The 20,330-nt window shown below is 43.1% G+C and overlaps 1 protein-coding gene across 10 annotated transcripts in view; it reads right to left on the bottom strand.

Annotated features, from left to right (window-relative positions):
- Positions 1 to 20,330, bottom strand: part of NEO1 (neogenin 1) — a 165,409-nt gene that overhangs the window by 18,224 nt on the left and 126,855 nt on the right. For 5 of the 10 annotated variants that reach the window (XM_071813736.1, XM_065847835.2, XM_065847836.2 and 2 more), the window contains exons 8-17: positions 18,910 to 19,129; positions 14,491 to 14,645; positions 13,836 to 13,984; positions 12,913 to 13,051; positions 9,808 to 9,857; positions 8,826 to 8,970; positions 7,160 to 7,270; positions 4,376 to 4,570; positions 3,623 to 3,718; positions 2,287 to 2,510 (exon numbers count right to left, since the gene is read on the bottom strand). In XM_071813736.1, the coding sequence (XP_071669837.1) occupies positions 2,287 to 2,510; positions 3,623 to 3,718; positions 4,376 to 4,570; positions 7,160 to 7,270; positions 8,826 to 8,970; positions 9,808 to 9,857; positions 12,913 to 13,051; positions 13,836 to 13,984; positions 14,491 to 14,645; positions 18,910 to 19,129 (1,484 nt within the window). The remainder of the gene's footprint in view (positions 1 to 2,286; positions 2,511 to 3,622; positions 3,719 to 4,375; positions 4,571 to 7,159; positions 7,271 to 8,825; positions 8,971 to 9,807; positions 9,858 to 12,912; positions 13,052 to 13,835; positions 13,985 to 14,490; positions 14,646 to 18,909; positions 19,130 to 20,330) is intronic. The other 5 variants (XM_071813738.1, XM_065847838.2, XM_065847840.2 and 2 more) reach the window with 2 other exon arrangements.

Raw genomic sequence — 20,330 nt, 5'->3', positions numbered from 1 at the left:
TTACAGCGCGATTTGTAACAGCCGTTTGGGTAGAATTCTTAACTTTTGGGTTAAAGTATCTGATAGTTGTTATACATGAATTAGACAAAGTATTTGAGGCCTATGGGAAAAAAACCCCAACCAAACAACAAATATACATACGTTCCTTACCTTGACCTACAACCTTGTTTCGGTATTTGACAGGGCCATATAACAACCGCACACAACTGCTGCCTTCAGAAAACAGCTGCTTGCAGCCAATTCTTTTTCAAGGCAAGGATGGGTCTATAAATGCATGTTCTATGCACACTCGATGAATAACACCGGCCCAATTCTGCACCCCTTTATTTCCCTAACATCAATAGCAGGTGTTTTGTTCCAGCAGGTGACACTCAGGAAGCCGTCAGCCAAGCGAGATTTGGATTTGTACAGAGTATTTTGCTTGTTCACAGGTCTCTTTTGCCAGGTAGACATGGCAGGGAATCCTCGTTTGTATTTTACATCTATGCCTTGGAAACTTGGTATTTTGTTTCCTTGTGCATCATCTTGAATGTAAATGACAGATGAAAGGCTAAACTGGAGCGCTCGACTGCTCCGCTTTCTTTGCTTTTTAACACCACTTACTGTTTCCTGAGATCACAGCATGTCCCCTGACACTAAACCCCGCTCACCCACTAGAAATAAACTTCATAAATATTACCCTGTCAAATTTATTTTCCTTTTGTACTCTCCTAAAAGATCCAAGTTAAGACTGAAGAGTTTAGGTTGCAATCAATCACAGGTAGCGAGCAGGACGACTCTGCTCCGCCAACAACGGCTCTTTGTTCTTGTCCAACAGAACTCAGGATTAAACCAAGACAGCAAAGCGGGCTGGGAGTTCTCCAGACATCACGGGTTAAAAATGATTCGAGCAAATGTTCTCAAACTTAAGTCCTTTTGGGCAAATGCTTTTTACGATGAGTAATTTTGAACTATACTCCACCATTACGTATTATTTTTGGTCCACAATAAAACTCCTTGACCACTGGCACCAACAGCAATGGGAGTATTTCATTTACCACCATTTTTTTGAAAGCATTTAACTAATGAAACTGCAGTATTATATAAATCACTCCCGAGACGGCCTCTGCACATGACTCAGGAATGTGGGTTCATAAATAACTCGCCTTTAGAGGAAGAACACGGCTTTTCATTTCAATTAAAAAGAAAAAATCTGGTTTGTAATAAGATTGCTCGGCAAGAGCATAAAGGGAGCTCCAATTTAACAACCATTTCCTTTGAGCCTCATTTCAAATGTGAAATTTGCAGTCAGCATTTTTGGGGCCTCCAGATAACCCTGAAAACTGACAAAAACCCAACCATCTGACTACAAGAATCCAAACCAATAAACCGAGCCCTGAATCTCCACATCAAAACGGGAGATGGAAATCAAGGCAGGCAGGGATATCACAAAGTTATCGTCAGCTATTGTGCACCCGCTCGGTCCCAAAGGAAAGGTTCATTATCAACTTTGCATGACCAGAAAAGGTCGTAAAACAAAAGATAAAACCGGCAGGGTAAATATTTTCCCTGCGTGACTCACCCCACAAATTCAGAGGCCTCTGCTCGCTGGAGCGAAGCCATTAGTAACACAAACCTTGTTAATTAGTAACGCAAACCTTATTAATGCATTCTGGCTCCTCAGAAGGCAGGCCCGTGCGTATCTGTCAGACACGGCCATCGTGTCAGGATCGAGCAGAAAAAGAAAACTGTCGCCGCGTCTGTGGTTCCGCAGCAGAAGTTACCCTGTTTCCCCAAAAATAAGACCTACCCCAAAAATAAGCCCTAGCATGATTTTTCAGGATGCTCAAAATATTAGCCTTACTCCAGAAATAAGCCCTAGTTACAAATGAATAAAAAATGTTAATTTAAATAGTGCCCAGGCAACTATACATGTAAAAAAGTAAGCATCTTTTGGAGCAGAAATTAATATAAGACCGTGTCTTATTTTTGGGGAAAGAGGGTAATTCTGGAAGCGTTTGCCATCCTTCCCAGAGCTGCTCACACACAATTCCCCCTCCCAATCTCCTTCACGCACATATGCAAAACCAACCACTAAACTAAGTCGAGAGACGGCTTTGAAGGGGTGACTTAACTGAGCAGGACTGATGTGAGCTCAGTCCGGGCAACTCAAATAAACCTGGGCACACTCTATACCATTTTCTAGGTGCTTGTCTTTACCCTCAGCTTCCACTTAAGCCTGACTTAAATGTTAAATTTTGCACTGAAAAAAACACAGCTGCGTTAGCGGTGTCGAAACTCCGGTACCTTGTACTTGGTATTAGCAGGAATATTGGTTTTCCAGCGCACGGTGTAGTAGCGAGCGTCCGTGATCTTCTGGTTCTTGGGCAGGGAGTTGTCTGCCCAAGTGATGCGGATGGTGTCGTGGCTCAGGATGGAAGCCTGAACTCCCACCGGCGGCATCATGGGCGACGGATCTGGCACTGGAGTGTATGGAGCATTAATAACAAACAAATCAACCTCGGAAGTGTCTAGGGAATCGATGGGCAAAAAGTCGTGTATTATAATTAAAAGAGGGAGAAGGTGGCATTTTAATGGGAACAAAAAAGAAAACAAAAAAGGGGGAATGCAGGGTAATACAATGAAATGAGAGGTGAGAAATGGAGAAAAAGAGAGAAAAGCCAGAGTTAATAGGTGACATAAGACTGGCTAACAAATTATTCTTGCAATGTGTTCCCTTCTTAAGACAGTAAGACAACATATATATGCTAATATATATATATATATACACCAAACTGTATTTGTGTTCAGCGCATTCAACCAAGCCCAAGCATCCAGTAATTTTAACTTTGACTTTATTTGCCTCAGTGTCCCCGGTTCCTCTTCCAGAAAACAGGGAGGGGGAAAAAGAGCTGGATTTGTCTAGATGGGTAAACAACACTTCAGCAAAGTTACAGGGAACTCCCACCATCTTTTAAAGAGCGTTCATGGCAATCAAGTTCCAAGCACCATACAAATTGCCAAGAACTGAAGAAAATGCAATTCCAATGTCCTCTATAAAAGCTGTAAGAATTCCTGCTCTTTAGGAGACCGAACTGAACAGCAGCGTTAACATCTACACAAAGTAACCAACTAACAGTCCAGGAGCATGGTGAGCCATAGCATTGCAATAGCTCACTTGTGAGCAAATGTCTCTGCTTAAAATCTTCTACTAATGTATTACAAGATGAAAAGAAGTCAAGAACTTGTTTAGCGTAAGTGACTGCAGGTTGAGACTTAGACAAAGAAAACACAGACATCGTATTCGAAATCTCAGTGTAAAAGACCAAAAACCCCTTATGCTTGGGTGTAAAAAAACCAACCAACCAACCAAAAAATAGGGACAATGCCTTTAGAACTGCACCCACACAATTTGTGCTAACGTAACGGTAACTTTACAAGTGAGAACTTCCATACGTAGTTGAAAGGTAAATTGTGTAATTTAAAAAACGAAACCAGTTTTTGGTGGTTAATAAAAGGGATGAAACACAAGACCCTGAAGCAGTGAGGCCAATCGGTTAAAATAAAACACAACCCAACAGTTCAATGTCATCACATCCCAAGCTGGGGCTGTGCGGGAGGGAAAAGCCGCCGCGGGCGTTACCTGAGTGGGGTCTGGTCACCGCGCTCTCGTACAGGGGGATTCCCTCCCCCACGTTGTTAAACGCCTTCAGAGTTATCACATAGTGGGAGCTGGGGTCTGAAAGAGAAAACAAATCAATAGATTTTTAGCACCCACCATTCGTGAATCCTATTTTCTGCTTATGCATTTTCTCTTTGTTCGGTATTTTTAAGTGAAATACATGGAATAACTCTCCTAACATTAGTGTTCGGTAGTTCTCATAGAGCGGAAGCGCACACTGACAGCAAATCTATCTTAAGTACTGTAAAAAAACAGCAGCGAGGAGAAATGTTTTAAAACGAACATTTTAAGCTGCTCTGCTATAGCATTATCAAACCTCCAATTTTATGAAACTTCTCAATAGTTTGCAATACTAGCATTTATTTTGCTTTCAGGATGTTTTACCTACCACAGAGAATTCTGATATTCTATATTGTTCTTTTCATGTAGATGCTGCTGTATCTTTTGTGGGAAGTTCTGGAGAATGGGGGAATGCTGCTCGGCAGCGAAGTTTTTGTCATAAGGGAAAGCATCAAATCAAAACGCACTCTGCTGCAAACCCGGTGAATTTAGGATTCTGGGTTTGGATTGTTGTTTTTAATTTAAATGTTCATTCCTCTGCCTCATTCTCTACCAGTACAAAGCTGAGTTTATTTGAAATGTGTAATATCTGAATAAAGAAAGAAGACCCTCTGATAAACACACTCGGGACTGTACTCATTTCCAGCAGCTCACCCAGGTTCTCGATGGTGTAGTATCTCTGCTTGTAATCCACCTTGATGGTCTGTGCGTGCGGGCTGCCGATGCCGTAGCCGATGGCGTAGCCCCGCACCACGATGTTCTGGTTCTCCGGCGGGGTCCAGCTCACCACGATGCTGGTGACCAGCGGCCGGACGTGCAGGGAGCTCGGCACTTCCGGAACACGAGTCTCTGCTCGGGAAAAACGAGCCTTTTAAAGGGTTTGTCTTAAAGGAAGGTGATGACGTGAAGAGCTGCGAGAGCAAACGCAGCATTGCGGCTTTGAAATCAGTGCGCTGCAAAGCTTTAGTGTACGAGAGGGAGCAAAAACCTCTAATAAGGAGAAGAAATGAACACAGTTTCACACACTAATAGATTTTAATAGATCTCTTTAGAAGAGAGGACAGTCATACTGAAAAGTATCAGATCTGCTTCAAGGCAGAGATTTTTGATGTTTGTGCATTTCTCTCTAATTCTTCAAAATATGCGTTGAATTTATCGCGTCCCGCTCTCCACAAAGCGATCTGCTTGTAGTTCCAACATGCAACTTACTTGTGGGCATTAAAATATTGAAAACACACTGATGATGAAGGAGAGGTTCCTGAGCTCACTGTAGGATTAAAAAGAGCATTCCAAAGCTCTACGAATGGTCAATAAAACTCAGGGGGTTTTGCTCCAAAGGTTGGTTGTGGTTTGTCCTACGCGTGTCATTGTTTAAATCCTGGAGTCTCCTGCAGATAATTCCCCAAATATCCGAGGAGATGACACATCCACAGCACACGATCGCAGAGCCCTCAGATCTCCCCCACAAGCAGCACAAATCTACTGACAACCCAGGGACGGAACGTGGATCCCTCACCACAGCAGGACATCCAAAGTATGGCACTGATATCTCTGATTTTTACTGAAAGGATTTTTCTCCAACGTTGACTACAACTTAAGAGCGATCTAAAAGCAAACTGTACCTACATATGTCCACACCTTCGTTTTACCTTCTCAAAAATGAAATAAGTACATTCTCAGGTCGCTGGGGCCTGCCGTGTGGTGACAGACCATAAATAATTCTGTGCTGAGTTTCTCACTCCAAAACAAAATTCTGCTTCCTGCAGGGATTTCACTTTAATGAAACAAGCTGCAGTTCGGTAAAAACATTCAATAAAGCACTACAAAAGGATTATTTGGATCATAATATGCCATCGGCCTGCAAGCCCAGGGAGTTTATGGTCTCCAGGTGACGCAGCTGATCAATTAAAGTTCACAACTATTAAATACAGAAAAGCGACAGAATTGTGATATAAGAGATGGCGTTTTTAACTGCACAGAAGTTCGTGCATTGGGGAGGAACTTGGTACGAACCTACGGACACTAAACTGCAGCGCTCTGGCTCCCCTTTACATTGACGATGCTACAAAGGGAATTGTTAAAAAACCAGCCATGGAATCAAAGGAATTATGCCTTACGTGTCTATTGAACCCGAGAAATAAAGATTAACTGTAAATACATTTGCAAGGTATTAAAATTATGCACGCGAGCTTACTGAGGAAAGTAAAGCAACACGCGTCTTTCCTTCCAGTATGCACATACGCAAATATACATGTCTACAGAATGGTAGGAATACCATGTTACATCGTCTTAACGGTGAATTTTTATTGCTTTATTAATGGTAAGGTATTTGCATAAAGAAATTTAGATTTCCTATAGGACTGCAACATTCCAGTTGGAAAACAATGTAAACAACTACAAAATTGAACTCTACTGCTAACACTGGGGTTCAGGCTGTTCCTGATTAAGTGAGTGAAGCAAATGGAGGACAAAATATTAAGTTGAGCATCAACTTTGCCTAAGACACAGATTGAAGCTCTTTCATTAAAAACGGCACTTTTCTTCCATTTTCATCGCTCTTCAGCGGATTCTGGGACATGCTCACAAATCTTCTCCTTTTAATTCTGCAAGAATCAGGTTCCCCTTTGCAAATCATTCTAGTGTAATGAATACCAAACATCTGGATCACCTATCACAGGTCACAACTATTCACAGGACATTTTCTGCTTTGCTTGTTAACCTCTGCATTGGGAAAACAAGATGTTACTGAGGCTCTGGATACCACATATGAATTAGTGGCTTCGGTGGAAAACATTTAATTTCGATGGAAGATATGGTCTGTATTAGTCTATCAGTACTGACAATAGAATCAATCTCCCTCTTCTCCCATGGCAAATTACCAATTACTGTGGGTTCAATGTTTCCTTCAGAAAAAAGGTCCAAGAAATTTAAAGAAACAAACAAAAAAAGGCAGGAAAAATATTTTAAGGAAAAATAGGAGCAATGAAACACAATGGTAAGAGTGCAAAGGTCTGTGGGTGACAACTACATATTTCTGCTGGTTCTCTCCTACTGTGGCATCTCTCTCATATTTGACGAAGATAAAATCATTATTATTATATAAGTCTTACAATATGTTATTATTTAAATATTGTATCACTGACATTGTCCTTCGTAACTGGATGTTCCTTAGCAGAGAAAAACCTAGTGCCAGCATATACTGCTAGGAAGTATAGAAGCGGGGCTGAATTTCAAGCTATTTGATTGAGTTAGCAAGAATTTTAGGTGAAAATAAAAATTAATCTCACTTAATAAAAAATAAAGCACATTGTATCATTAGAATGCAGCAAAACAAAGGAATGAAATCAGGTTTAACAAAGGCAAACAAACATTCCTGTGGCCTGTCCACGAGTTGGGATGGTTTTGATACCACAATGACGGTCATGGTTATGATCTTACCGTCCAGGTCACTCTCAAAGGTTTCTGCCGACACCCAGTCGGTGGCTGGCCCGGTCCCGTTGACGGTCAGCGCGGCGACTCGGAAGCTGTACTCTGTGCCTCGCTCCAGGCCTGCGACACAAACAGCACCGGGCATCAAAGCGGGAATGTCAGACAGCTGGGTTATGGGGTGTGAGAGCTTATAATCGACAATCAAAGCAGTATGAAGACACTCTCAATATATGATATGCGGAATTCCTGAAACGGGCACTGCTGCTGGCAAAAATGTACTGTAGTTACAGGCACACATCAGCTACTGGGAGAAAACAAACCCACTGAGTCACAGCTGGAGTTTCTGAGAACAAATCAAAACATCTTCACAGAATCCCAGAATGTCAGGGGTTGGAAGGGACCTGGAAAGCTCATCCAGTGCAATCCCCCCATGGAGCAGGAACACCCAGCTGAGGTTCCACAGGAAGGGGTCCAGGCGGGTTTGAATGTCTGCAGAGAAGGAGACTCCACAACCTCCCTGGGCAGCCTGGGCCAGGCTCTGACACCCTCACCCCCAACAAGTTTCTTCTCACATTTCAGTGGAACCTCCTGTGTTCCAGTTTGCACCCATTGCCCCTTGTCCTGTCACTGGTTGTCACCCAGAAGAGCCTGGCTCCATCCTCCTGACACTGCCCCTTTCCATATTGATCCCCAGGAATGAGTCCCCCCTCAGTCTCCTCTTCTCCAGCTCCAGAGCCCCAGCTCCCTCAGCCTTTCCTCACACGGGAGATGCTCCACTCCCTTCAGCATCTTGGTGGCTGCGCTGGACTCTCTGCAGCAGTTCCCTGTCCTTCTGGAGCTGAGGGGCCACAACTGGACACAATATTCCAGGTGTGGTCTCCCCAGGGCAGAGCAGAGGGGCAGGAGAACCTCTCTGACCTTCTGACCACCCCCTTCTAACCCACCCCAGGTACCATTGGCCTTCCTTGTTAAAAAGTGCATCTTCATTTTCTAAAGCTGCACAATTTCTCCTCTTTTGACCAACTGTTCATTTACACAGGTTTAAAAAATGAACAATATGTAGTGTTGCTCCTGTTCTCATGTACTGTTTTTGCTATATAAAATTTCAGTAACGAATATAATTTATACTGAGTGATGTACAGGGTTGGATTTTTTAAGTGTACAAAATAAAGAGGGGCTATATTATGTCCATGCCAGAAAGAAGAAGAAAGGTTGGTGTTAGTGGAACTAAATGGGACGATTTGTTTGTGCAGATGCTGGAGGTAAGAAGTTCATAGGACTCTGAGTTGGGCTTGTCGGTGAGCACTGACAAACGGAGCACACCTACATTGTATGATTCTATACTTTATATCCTACATGCAAAGTGGTGACTCTGCCCAACACCAGCCAGGCTGCACTTCTAATCTTCCTCTGGACTTTCAGCTCAATCTGAGCTCACTGAGTGTGCCCTTGTCCCTGCAAGCCCTTATAGCAGATCGAAGACAAAATCAGGGCTAGAAAACAGGTCACAAGAGTTCGGTTACCACTAGCCAGCCCACGCTACACCTCATAACCTACAATCATTAAGTGTTTTCATTTTTTCTCCCAAGGCAGGAACCCATGTCTCTGAGCCTCAGCCCTGTAAAAGCACCTAAGCCCCGTTTTTGCTAACAAATGTGTGCAAATCGCAGCTCACCTTCGATGAGCTGGAAGAGCTGGGTGCCCCCGATGCTCTCGGTGACGTCGCTCTTGCGGGACACCTTTCGGTAGCGGATCTTGTAGCCGGTGATGTGCCCGCTGTGCGTCCCCGCGGGGGGCGGCTGCCAGTGCAGCATGATGCTCTGCGGAGGGAGAGCGCGTTACCAACTGCTCCAGGGCTGCTACTTCACAAAACGCGAGATAAACCAGTGCATTTTCATAGAGGAAAACATAGGCTGTCTGTACAAAGTACAACTGCTGTGCCTGAGCAGCAGCCCGGGTCACACATGTGCCTACAGAAGGGCACGTCAAAGCTCTTCAATCCTATGAGACCTTTGGATTCCCATGTCACAAACGGCCCCTTGGGTTTCCCTCTCATTTTCTTCAGGTTATCTTAAGATACGGTTTATTTGAGGATCTATCTATGAGAACTGGTGTTGTCTTTACAGGGTACAAATTACCTGAACTGTAGTTTATGTGCAGGAAGTTATTTCTTTTTAATCATACAGGCAGTAGAAAAAAGTATTTGGAAAAGAGTTTAGAAAAGGCTTTTTCAAAAATCTCCCATCATAACCACTAAAGTCATAACGACTAAGTATATTATTTTCTCTTTTGACATGCCCAGGACACTATAAATATAGGTGTGTATGCACACACACCATAAACAGCAATTAATCACCGGGAACACATTCAAGCTCTGGTGCTTCAGGCTGCTGAGCCTGATTAAACCCCTTTCATCATCAGCCTCCATGCTCTGGTACATCGTCACTGTCCTCACCGCGTTGTTACACACAATCCACATCGGCGCTGGAGCTTCTAATGCTCCAAACACCAGGATCAGACACCGTCCTGTCGGGACACTCACGCACAAAGAGCTGAAGAGCAGCATGGTGGAAAAGAAGCCCAAAGCAGCTCTGAATTGTGGTGGTTCTGAGATCCACCAACCTTTTCTGTTCCTGCTGCCAAGGGGGAATTCTTACCTTGGAATTCCGTACCTCCAGCGTCAGGTTCTGCGGCGGAGCGCTGGGGACTAGAAATAGTAAAGGAATTACAACTCCAGCATTCCCATACACTGTATGAAATACTGCACTTCCACATACAACCACTCTCTGCTGCCATTCACTATGAAAGCACAAACCATTCTGGTTGGAGACACTCTGTAAAGTAAATACAAGATTCTACCAGCGGTACTTCATGCCATACAGTATGGGCTGAAGAGGTTTACGGATTTTCAACACAAAGAACAAACTCAATTTTTATTCAGCTCTTTACTTATCACAGGTATCTGAATTAAACACACCCTCTATTTAAACATACTTCCCATAAACTCTTAAGAAAAAAGATTACATTCGATTATTTTCAAAATCAAATCTTCATTTTACATGCGGGATTCTGGGAACTCAGATGTAAAATTCTAGCCCAGATGTAAAATTCTAGATTATTGTCATTTTCAGTGACAGGAAAACCTCAGAGTCATCACGTCCCTGTGTTACTGAAGAGCATCGCAGAGACAGTTCCTGCTTTTCACCCTCCACTCTTTGCTGGGTCTTTACTACTTTTATGCTGTTTGTTGTGTGTGTACCTTCAGAACAATCTAAAAATAACTCACAGGTTTCACGAGGAATGATTAATAATTAATGCATATATTGCAAGCTTGGAAAGGGCAAGACAATCAGAAGAAATCCCTATAAGCATCGCATAAACCTTGGTTTAAATTTTAACACCTGAAGAGCTAATCCTAAACAAGCCACTGTGACATGCTCAGAGTAGGAGCGAGCACCTCCATAAAAATGCAGCAGCTTGTTAAACAGAAGCTAAAAGAAGCTCAGAATGAAAACCCTGCAGGGAACACGGAACTGGGTTACAGGCCCCACAACGGGAAAACACCAGAAGAAAACGTGCATCTCCCATCCAGAAAGATTTGAGAGATTGAAGGGGAGAAGAGCGTGTTTGAAGGTTTTAAGACGGTTAGAAGAAAAGACAACAGAAAGCTGTAGACAATAAAATTCACTGGGTTAAATGACAAAAGTTGGGCCAAAATTAACTCAATGAAAACTTGAAAATGACATTACAACTAATCATAAATTCTTCTTAAAACATATCAGGAGCTGGAAGCCCTTCAGAGAAATTGTAGAGTTAGCAGATGATCAGGGTACGACAAATAAGGCCACACAACCAACCTCTTTGCATTTATACTGAGTGGAAGTGAGAACAGAGGTTTCCATGACGCCCTTCACAAGGAACTTACAGGACCTCTCAAACTGAAATGCCAATAGAAAGGCTGATGGAAGCGCCAGTCACAACGAACAGGGTTAGATGTTGTTCAGCCAGGATTTCTCCAGCAACTTGGGAACAGAACCAGCTGCACGACTCAGAGAGGGCTGGAACCCCCCACAGGTTATTTCTGTGCAGGGAGATGGGGAATTCAATGCCGGTATTGAAAAATGTTCTGTTTGGAGTCCAGAAGTCAGTCAGAAACCAGTATCAGGCAAATAAACTATAATAAAGCATGAAACTCATAGATACGTGGAGGAATAATACGTATTTTTCACTTTTTGAAGGCAAATCCTGCGTTGTAAACCTGCTGGAGAGCTCTGAAGAAACGAAGCGATAAGGGGAAGCCCTCGCCTGAGAAAATAAGTGGTTAAAAGAGACAAAAGAGAACGTGGAAAGGAAGGTGGTGGGAGATGAGTGGGGGACGCGGTGACAAATGTCCGTACAGATGAGATCTGAAGAGCTGCAGAAACACCTCGGGATATTTTGTGCTGGATGTTCAAGTGACAGACGAAATTCACGGGAGATAAAGTTACACGCATGGGAAAAATGGTCCTGCCTCTACATGCAAAATGATGGCTCTGAGCTGACCAGTTCCACCCCAAAAATGTCGCCTCTGTGCCCAGAATGAGCCAAGAAAGATGGTCAGATGCTACTAATTACACACTTGCGTCTTGGATACAGTTTTGGTCCCCTCTACCCGCATGCAGGAGAAAAGAAACCGAGAAAAAGGTTCAGAAAAGGGCACTGGAGGTTGAAACAGGAATGGCCAAGCACTTCTGTGACTTCTGAGTCTGGAAAAGGGATGAAAGAGGAAGAACACAGCAAAATGTAACAAAAATCTACAAAGTGAGGAGTGGCTCAGAGGGCTGGTGCACACTCAAGTGTTTACTGAGTATTTGCGGTACAGCTGTGGGGAACAAATGACACCAACCCATGGCAGGTTCTGAGTAGACACCATCGCGTGGTTTCTCACAGAAAGCTGATGTGCAGAATCTTTGTGCACTTGATGTTGTGGATGAGAAAAGCTGGCCTGGGTTAAAGATGATGCTGACAGGGTTTTATGGATGAGAAACAGCATTAGCAAATACAGAGAAGCCATGACACAGTCAAGAAGGGACAGAGGAACAAACTTCTGAACACAGAATTTGGGACAATGCTCCCCTGCTCTGCTTGTGGACACTCCTGGAGAGAGGATTCCAGGCTCTGGTCTGACTGTTCTTATATATAAACTAACTTCTCGAGAAAAAATAAAAATTAACATTAATTCTGATCATTCTACAGTTGTTCATACATCTGTATTTGCTCACATCGCCTCTTTATTTGCCTTATAGTTACCACGTTGTGATTTCATTGTTATATGCAATTGATTTAATAGTATCTGTGCTGGTGTCCAAAGATGACCATATGACCACAATTAAAATAAAAACACTCCAAGACTGCTCATACGTAAAAATATTATAGAATCTAAAAAATAATTTCTAGCTGTTGCCTTCAATATAATTGTGTTTCTGTCCACTCTTAATAGTTTGTAGACTCAATAACCCATGAAATAAACGACTGATGGTGAAATGAAGGACACCGTTGTTTCCTAATCAGAATCAGGTACAGTAATTTTCCTTCCCCTCATCTGGAAAGCCCTGGGGGAACTTTCAGCACACGTGGCCATACAACAACAGCGACATTATTAATAAAACAGGGCACACAAGACCCACAGAAGTCTTTCTAGTTAAAAATTCGCTTAAAGGAAATTACTGCATAATTCTTGCAAAAAAAGAAAACAAACAACAAATTGGAATAAAGCAGCTCACCATCCGACAGTGTTCGTACAACAACGTCTTGAGTTGAGACTCCAGGCCCGTGTTTATTGTAAGCAACCACTCGGAAACTATATTCCGTGTACTTCTTTAACCCAGTGATGGTGTAGGAGAGTCCGCCCACATCAACGTCCTGCGCACAAACAAACGCACGTACAAGCCAAGGTCAGAGTTAAGTGAGCTTAAAATCGTGGGAGGCAGAAGCAGGAAAGGTAATTTTATCTGAGGAATACAACATTCCTATTTAAAAACTGCCGTCAACAAGGACTGTAAATGCTAACAGAAATATTCTTCCCTTCGCTTTTTTTAAAGCTGGAGTCATATTCATAAGCCATCAGATGGGATTAATGACTGGGATTGATCCTTTCAAAGCCATGATTATTCTTAAGCACAAACCTACACTCGCACGGACCATATTGCATCCTTCCCGTAGGACCATAAGAAAATTTAATCGATTACACACTCACCACTATCAAAATATGAATCAAAGAACTCAAGAAGCAAGAGCAGTTCACATTGAGGATGACGTCGAAATCAGTAATTCGCCTGCTTTACTAAACTAAAAGTGGCCAGTGTATAAAACCTGTGCAAGCATCGTGATGCTACCCAAACCAGAGTGGTTAAAGGATGATACGGCCATTATTTGAGTGATACAATGAACACACCCAAACATTTCTTGATGCCGACAAATAACTAAATAAGCCAGCACATAAAATATTGCTTTAATTCCAAGACCTATACATTTCATGATGGATTTTTGATGTTCAGTATTTCTGTGTTTCAGGCTAAACGACTCAGTCTATCAGAAAAAATGAGCACTTCACAGGGTGTTTCTGGAAATAGGAGGTAAAAACATAACGAAAGAAGACGGGCTGCTCCTGGCGTCGTGTCTCACGCAGGAAGAGGAGGTTCCGTACCTGTTCCGTGTCCTGTCCCTTCTCCATGTAGTAGAGCTTGTAGTTCTGGATCTCCCCGTTCCCGGACAGCGGCGTCTCCCAGCTGACGGTGACCGAGGTGGGGGATCCCGCGTATGCGCGGATGTTGGGGGCCGGACCGGGAAGCTGAACTGAAATGGAAGCACGACACGCTGCTAGAACATCATTGTTCTAGCAACAACTTCACTATTAGCCGACTCCACTTAAAAGGTGGTTGTTTTTCCACATATCACCATTTGGCTGGATTCCTTAGTGAGGGTGTAAAGGTGGGACCAAGCTTCCAAAGCAGATCCTGCTCAGGTTCATTTTGTCCTGAACGATCCTAACAAATCACACATTCTGCATTTTCTTCAAGTTTCCTTTTTTTTCCCCTCTTTCAGTTAATGACAATTTAGAATTATTCCTTTTAAAACAAATTCAGAAAATTTAACAAGGAACATCATCTCAGTTCTTCTTAAGGGTGAGAATAACTCACAGAAGCATATCAATATGGTAACGTGGAGAATAAATCTGAAACTACAGGCTGCGAGAGCGGCTTGGAAGATTATCACCTTGTTCTGGGAAAGGTCACAAATGGGGAAAACAACAATAAAAACTCGATGTTAAAGTCCGGAAACGGAAGCGATGGTGGGCTCACCCTCAGGCTGCGTTGCCACCTTGAGCGGCGCGGAGCTCTCGCCGGGGCCGTGCCTGTTCTGGGCCACAACGCGGAACACGTAAACCGTTTCTGGCATCAGGTTCTGGATCGTCACTTGTGTCTCTCCAGGACGACTCGTATTTTCAACACGTTCCCTTTTGGAAACAGAAGGTTTGGGCACAGAAATATGGCTTTGTAAGAGCAGTTTATAAAGCGGTAGATGCTACTAAGACGTATCCTGTTTTAATGTATTTAATGGTGTGGTTATTTAAACGGCACTGACTGCACCATATAACAGTGACATGCCAAAATTGCTGGTGACAAACAGTTTCTAAATTTGTAACTTCTCTTGGAAAAATAGCCACGCACCGAAGTAAAAAAATAAATTACGCTCGACATCACAAAATTCTAAGTAGTTTCTTTGTTATTCTCCTAACAGCGTGCGATAATTCATCGCGACAGCTTATCCTACTGCTCTGAAGCCCGAAAAGAAATATTTAAGCAACATACAAAGAGTCTGGCAAGATCTAAGGCATTTCTGTTCATCCCGTGGGGCTGCTTTTTGTGTATTCCTCAAAGAAACCATTTTATAGATTCATTTCCCCCAAACTTTACTGAGTTCCTCCCTAATATTTTGCGCACACCCGGGCACCGCAGGGGTTGCAGGGGTATGGACCCCCCATCGCAGCCCACATGGGGCAGGAAAGCCCAGCGGCTCTTGTGTTGAGGGGAAGATTGAAAGATTAATCATCAACTAACTACAGGTTTGATTTCCAAGAGGTTGCTCTTGGCACGTGGGCTCTCAGACCTGCATCGGGGTAATGCCATCTACACAGCGGCCTTGCTGGAAAACGGGCTGCTCGCCCTGAAAATACAAAGACAAGGGGTCTTACAAACGAAATCTGGAACTTCTCCACTGAGGAAATCAACTGCTTTGGATACAATTCTTTGCCTTTTGTCTGCTCAGCTCCACAGCAGAGGGCAGACGTTTCCCATCCTGACCATCAGCGGCTATTAAACCATTTCTAATGCAGAAGCCCAGGCAAAATGAACCCTGTCTCCCCTTTCCTACCATCCAGCCATTACGCTGTGGTTTGTATGGCAGAAATACGACATCAAAACCCCCATTTTTAATTGATTTCTTTTAAAATCAACTAGTATTGCTGGTCCTGCATAACTGCATAGAATGAAACCGCAGGGCAGGGAAAATGAGAAGTATTTTCCCTCACTAACTTTTCCAGTTATTTCTAGTGCAAAATGTTCGCTGGAAAACCCAGTTTCAAATGGGTAGTTTCCTTTGAGACGTGTCTGAGATACAGCGATGGCGTTTGAAAAGCCAGGGTAAGTGCCAACTGATTCACAGCTGTGGAATAACATCGTCTCCCATTGACATGCAAAATATATTGCAGTTTATGCCTCAAGTGTAAACGCACTCTCTGATTTTATCTAGGAAAAAAAATCACCAATTCAAGGTTATTATTTAAAACGACAAGAAAAATAAAATTATTTTAATGGAAGGACAGCATTTATCAAAAAATAAATAGATGCGTCAAAGTACTGCAATTTTCTGTAATAACTGGGAACTGCGCCTTCCCTCTGTTTAAAATACGGAGAGATTAATCTCATTAAGTGCTGCATGAACCTCTCATTTATGCCCTTGCTTAGGGAGCCTTGAGCAACTTCTGCGAGCTCTGATGTGTTCAGGTAGCTCTAACAGGTAGAAATCAGCTGGTCCATATGAATAACCGCATTACCCTACAGAACACCAGGGCCATTCACTCTCATTCCACTTTCATCCCCAATTAAAGAGCTTTGTCAACTAGACTTGAGGTTTAAAACAGCTATGGAGCACCTCAGGGAAAAAGTTCAAACCCAGAAATGCTGAACTGGAAATGTGGAGTTTTAAGTTACACTTAGAACAAAAAACAAGCTGGAGGGAAGGATTAAAAAGTGAGTATTGGTGTGCCAGCCCCGTCAGCTGTAGAGCCGGGCGCTGATTACACACAATTAAACTCCATTTTCTGCGATTTAAACACCCTATGCTGAACCGTGAGCTGAACACCTCTCACGTGGGATTTACCAGCCATGTGCTATTCTCTTTTATTTTTGTCCAAATCCCGAAAGTCTGGAGATTTGCTGGCTGCGCGTTGTCTGGAGCTGCACCGAGCTCAACCTCCCTTTGCCCCCCGCAACACGCTGGGATTTTCACCCCTTTTTCAGGGGAATTTCAATCTGGAACACCTGATGCAAGGGTGGAATGGCCACGTCACGGGATGGGATGACCTGAGGTGTGACAAATCCAGGAGACACCCGCTTCATTGGGATGGAATTCCCTCAATAAAAGCCTCTCTCTGACGTTATCAGAACCATTTAACCGTTCCAGAAGCGGTAAAAAACCACTACAGCTTCGGCAACATTTACATTTTTCCTGTAATTCCTTGTTTCCTGCTGCTTTCTGTAACATTTAGTTTAGGGGCCAAGGTTTTTCTGCAAGTAGACGCTGAATTTAAAAGGCGAAATATATAATTTCACTGGGGATGCAAGTCCTTTAAAGATCGTTTAGAGGTGTCAGAATATCTCGCTAAGCCGGTCCATGTTATACCTATTTTTTCATTTTTCACAAGCCCAATTTAAATGGTAAATAAATCAAATAGCGAGTTTGATCACTGCTGAAATACAAGCCAGGAAGAGACAACACTGAGGTTACTAAAAGGATCCAGTAACACATGCTATGAAAATGGTACGTATAGGCAAAAATATAATGGTGTGAGGAGATGGAACATACGCATTTAAAGCCACAGTGAAGATCTGTGATCGTGTGTAATTCAAGGACTACAAAGCAATCATTTAAGCAGTTTTATAATGCTGATAAAAAAAGGAGGGTTGCACATCTGAGCTTGACTTGGAGCTTTCCTCATTTCAGTCTGTTTAGTTGTGTGTGACACACTCATATATTTATTCAATAACTAACCAACATTTCCACAAGGCCCAACCAACTGGTTGAAATCACCACGTAATATCAATGGTAAGGAGAACTACTTTCTTCTTTCCCTTTTTAAAAAATGGCACCATTCTCCCTCTCTAAACCCAGGTTCAGCAGCAGGATTTCACAGTATTTTCATATAAATCTATGAAACGTGTGATTCCAACCGCCTTTATGAGGCATAACAAAACCCGTTAAAAATGCGATGGAGTGGTGAAGTTGAGAAAATGGCGAATATGTGCTAATAAAAGGCTTTTGGAGCCCACTTTGAACCCTGATCCAGAAGGACACTCAAGCAAACAAAGGTTTCACTGAGGTCAATGGAAGCACCTGCTCACACATCAGCACCAGCTTCAGCGCTTTGCTGGGTAACCCTCCGCACACTGTGGCGCAAGAACTGGAAACAGCACCTCTTACCCCGTGTTCCGCACACGCTTTTGGCCCCAAAGGAATATTTTCTAGATTTGTATAATCATGTATGTAGTGGAAGGGGATGCATTTTGTCTCCTCAAAAGCAGCACAGGGAGGGGGATGCAGCCAATTTCCAGCAAATTATTTTCTAAGAACCCAGCAGGCTGGGCTGGTTACAAGCAGGGATGTGAAGGGGAGAGGCAAGGACCAAGATCCCACCTTTTTCCCCATCTCAAAATAAAAATGAATATCACTAAAGTAAGGAAATAATAGAAAAACAACACTTGTGCAGCAAAGAAAATTTTACTAATTGCCTCAATTAGTTATCACGAACCTGGATGAGATGTCTGTCCACTGAATTAAGACAGTGGCAATTCATCACGAGTAGTTTTAGATTCTTTTCCAAAGACTTTCTGAACTGAGTCTCACGCTCTAGCAAGTAGACAGATCATTTTCTCTTGAGTAATAACTTTGATAAGCAAGCTAATTTGCCATTAATTAAGCATTGCTCAAAATAATTATTAGCTCCAACTCCTTCAAACTGACCACTACTCTAAGTCTGAGCAGCAGATGCCATCAGTAAGAAAAAGGGGTGGATTGAACCGAACCATTGGGATAATATGTCAAAAACTCATGAATGCTTCACATCCATGAAATTTCCATTTACAGGGATTACTGGGAGAGGATCAACACCTGCCATGTGCTTCTCCCCAGAATCAGACTGCATTTAGAGGGTTTGAAAGCACAAAGTGACTGCTGTCCCTCATCAGCCCAATGGGTTATTTGGAGGATGTTTCTGTGCCCGTGGTGACGGCATTTACGGATTTACAGCAGTGCTGGTGCTCCTGAAGGGTGTTACAGCCTCCGCTTGCTTGTAGTTTCTGAGCAATTTGCTAAAAGCGGGTAGCGACTGTTTGCAGTCAAACAAACATGTTTGCATTCCATCAAACCCCAGCACGAGCTCGCAAAGCGAACGTGGAGTGTCCCGCCAGAGCGCAACCTGTTTTCCACGCCGAGATCTTTACCTGTTGATCCCTTCCTTGGTGTAGAAGATGGAATAGGTGAGGTTGTCTCCTTGGGGGTCCGACACGGGCGTCCGCCACGTCAGCCTGATGAAGCGAGTGGAGACCAGCGTGGCCACGACGTCCCGCGGGGCCGAAGGCAGCGGTCCCGTCGCGGCTGGTGCTAGATGGTCATTAGTGGCACTGGTCAGTGAAGTGGGAGGTAATGTTGGGATGGCAACATCTTGTCATGTGCAAACATTGGGGAATATGAAGGGCAAACATCACCACGGTTAAAGAAAAACAAAACAAAAAGAAAAAAAAAGGAATAAACAAAACCACGATGGGAAACAAAAGAAATGAACACACACAAAAAAGGCCATTAAACTAAGGCCGACATGCAGGCAAAGGTAACTACTGGGAACTAATGGGAAATTTTAAAGGACACGTCACTGTGGAGCAAGCAGACCAAATCTCCATTGTAATGGAAGTGGCAGGGGAAGGGAAGGGTGAAAACTGAGCATAACATTTGACCTCAGAGCACAGACCAGCAGCAAACTGCACTTGCAGTGCTTCATAAACCAGGTGTAACACCCAACCGTTACCAATAAAAAACCCAACTGGTACTATTTAGTAAAAAATACATCCAGAGCTAATTTGCTACTATATTTCATTACCGTGCAGAGTTGATTTTACACTATTCTCAATCATAAAAAGTGACAGCACACGAAGTCCATAACTCATCCCATTAAAGACTGTGGTCAGTTCACATTCGGAGCTGGCCGGGTTCTACTAACGCCACTGCTAAGACCTGCTGACCAACTTCGTATGGCAGTAGAAATAGAAATATTTTTCTAATTTTCACTAATGTCCCTGTTTTCTTTCCATCAAGGCTCCTCCTCCCTCTCATAACATATATCACATAATTTAAGAAAGATACTAACATGCAGAAACAACTCTTGCTTCATATTATACAGAGACTTAACAAACTAAGTCGTGTACGTCTTCCTGTATCGTTGCTTTAAAGCCGGGATATCTCTGGGATTATTGCACTAAAAGGTTGGTGAGTTAAACGCCCAAGCTGTAAGGTACAAATAGCTGCTCTAGAAATCCCATTAAAGCAATCTGCCCAGTAAATCTAACAGTAATATTCTGAGCAGCTGGACCCCAATTACCACAGAGTATTACAGCAAGCACAATTAGTAACAAAAACCTAAAGCTCAGGATACCCTGATTTTTTCTGGGTTCTTAACTTTTTACCAAGCTTAAGCCACCCGATGACATTTTCCACCAAGGAATGCATGCGGCCAAATACCTTCATTCACTTATTAATTACGGAAGTGAACTAAAATGGTTCAGATTCTCCCCAGAAAGAGTTCAGAACTAGTACAGCTTTTGTTGAGAGCTTCAGCATTTCGACCCAATATACCACCAGAATACGTGGA

Source organism: Patagioenas fasciata, chromosome 12 (genome assembly GCF_037038585.1).
Source record: "Patagioenas fasciata isolate bPatFas1 chromosome 12, bPatFas1.hap1, whole genome shotgun sequence".
NCBI lineage: Eukaryota > Metazoa > Chordata > Aves > Columbiformes > Columbidae > Patagioenas > Patagioenas fasciata.
Note: the sequence above shows the minus strand (reverse complement) of the source record. Positions and strands in the feature narration are given on the sequence as shown.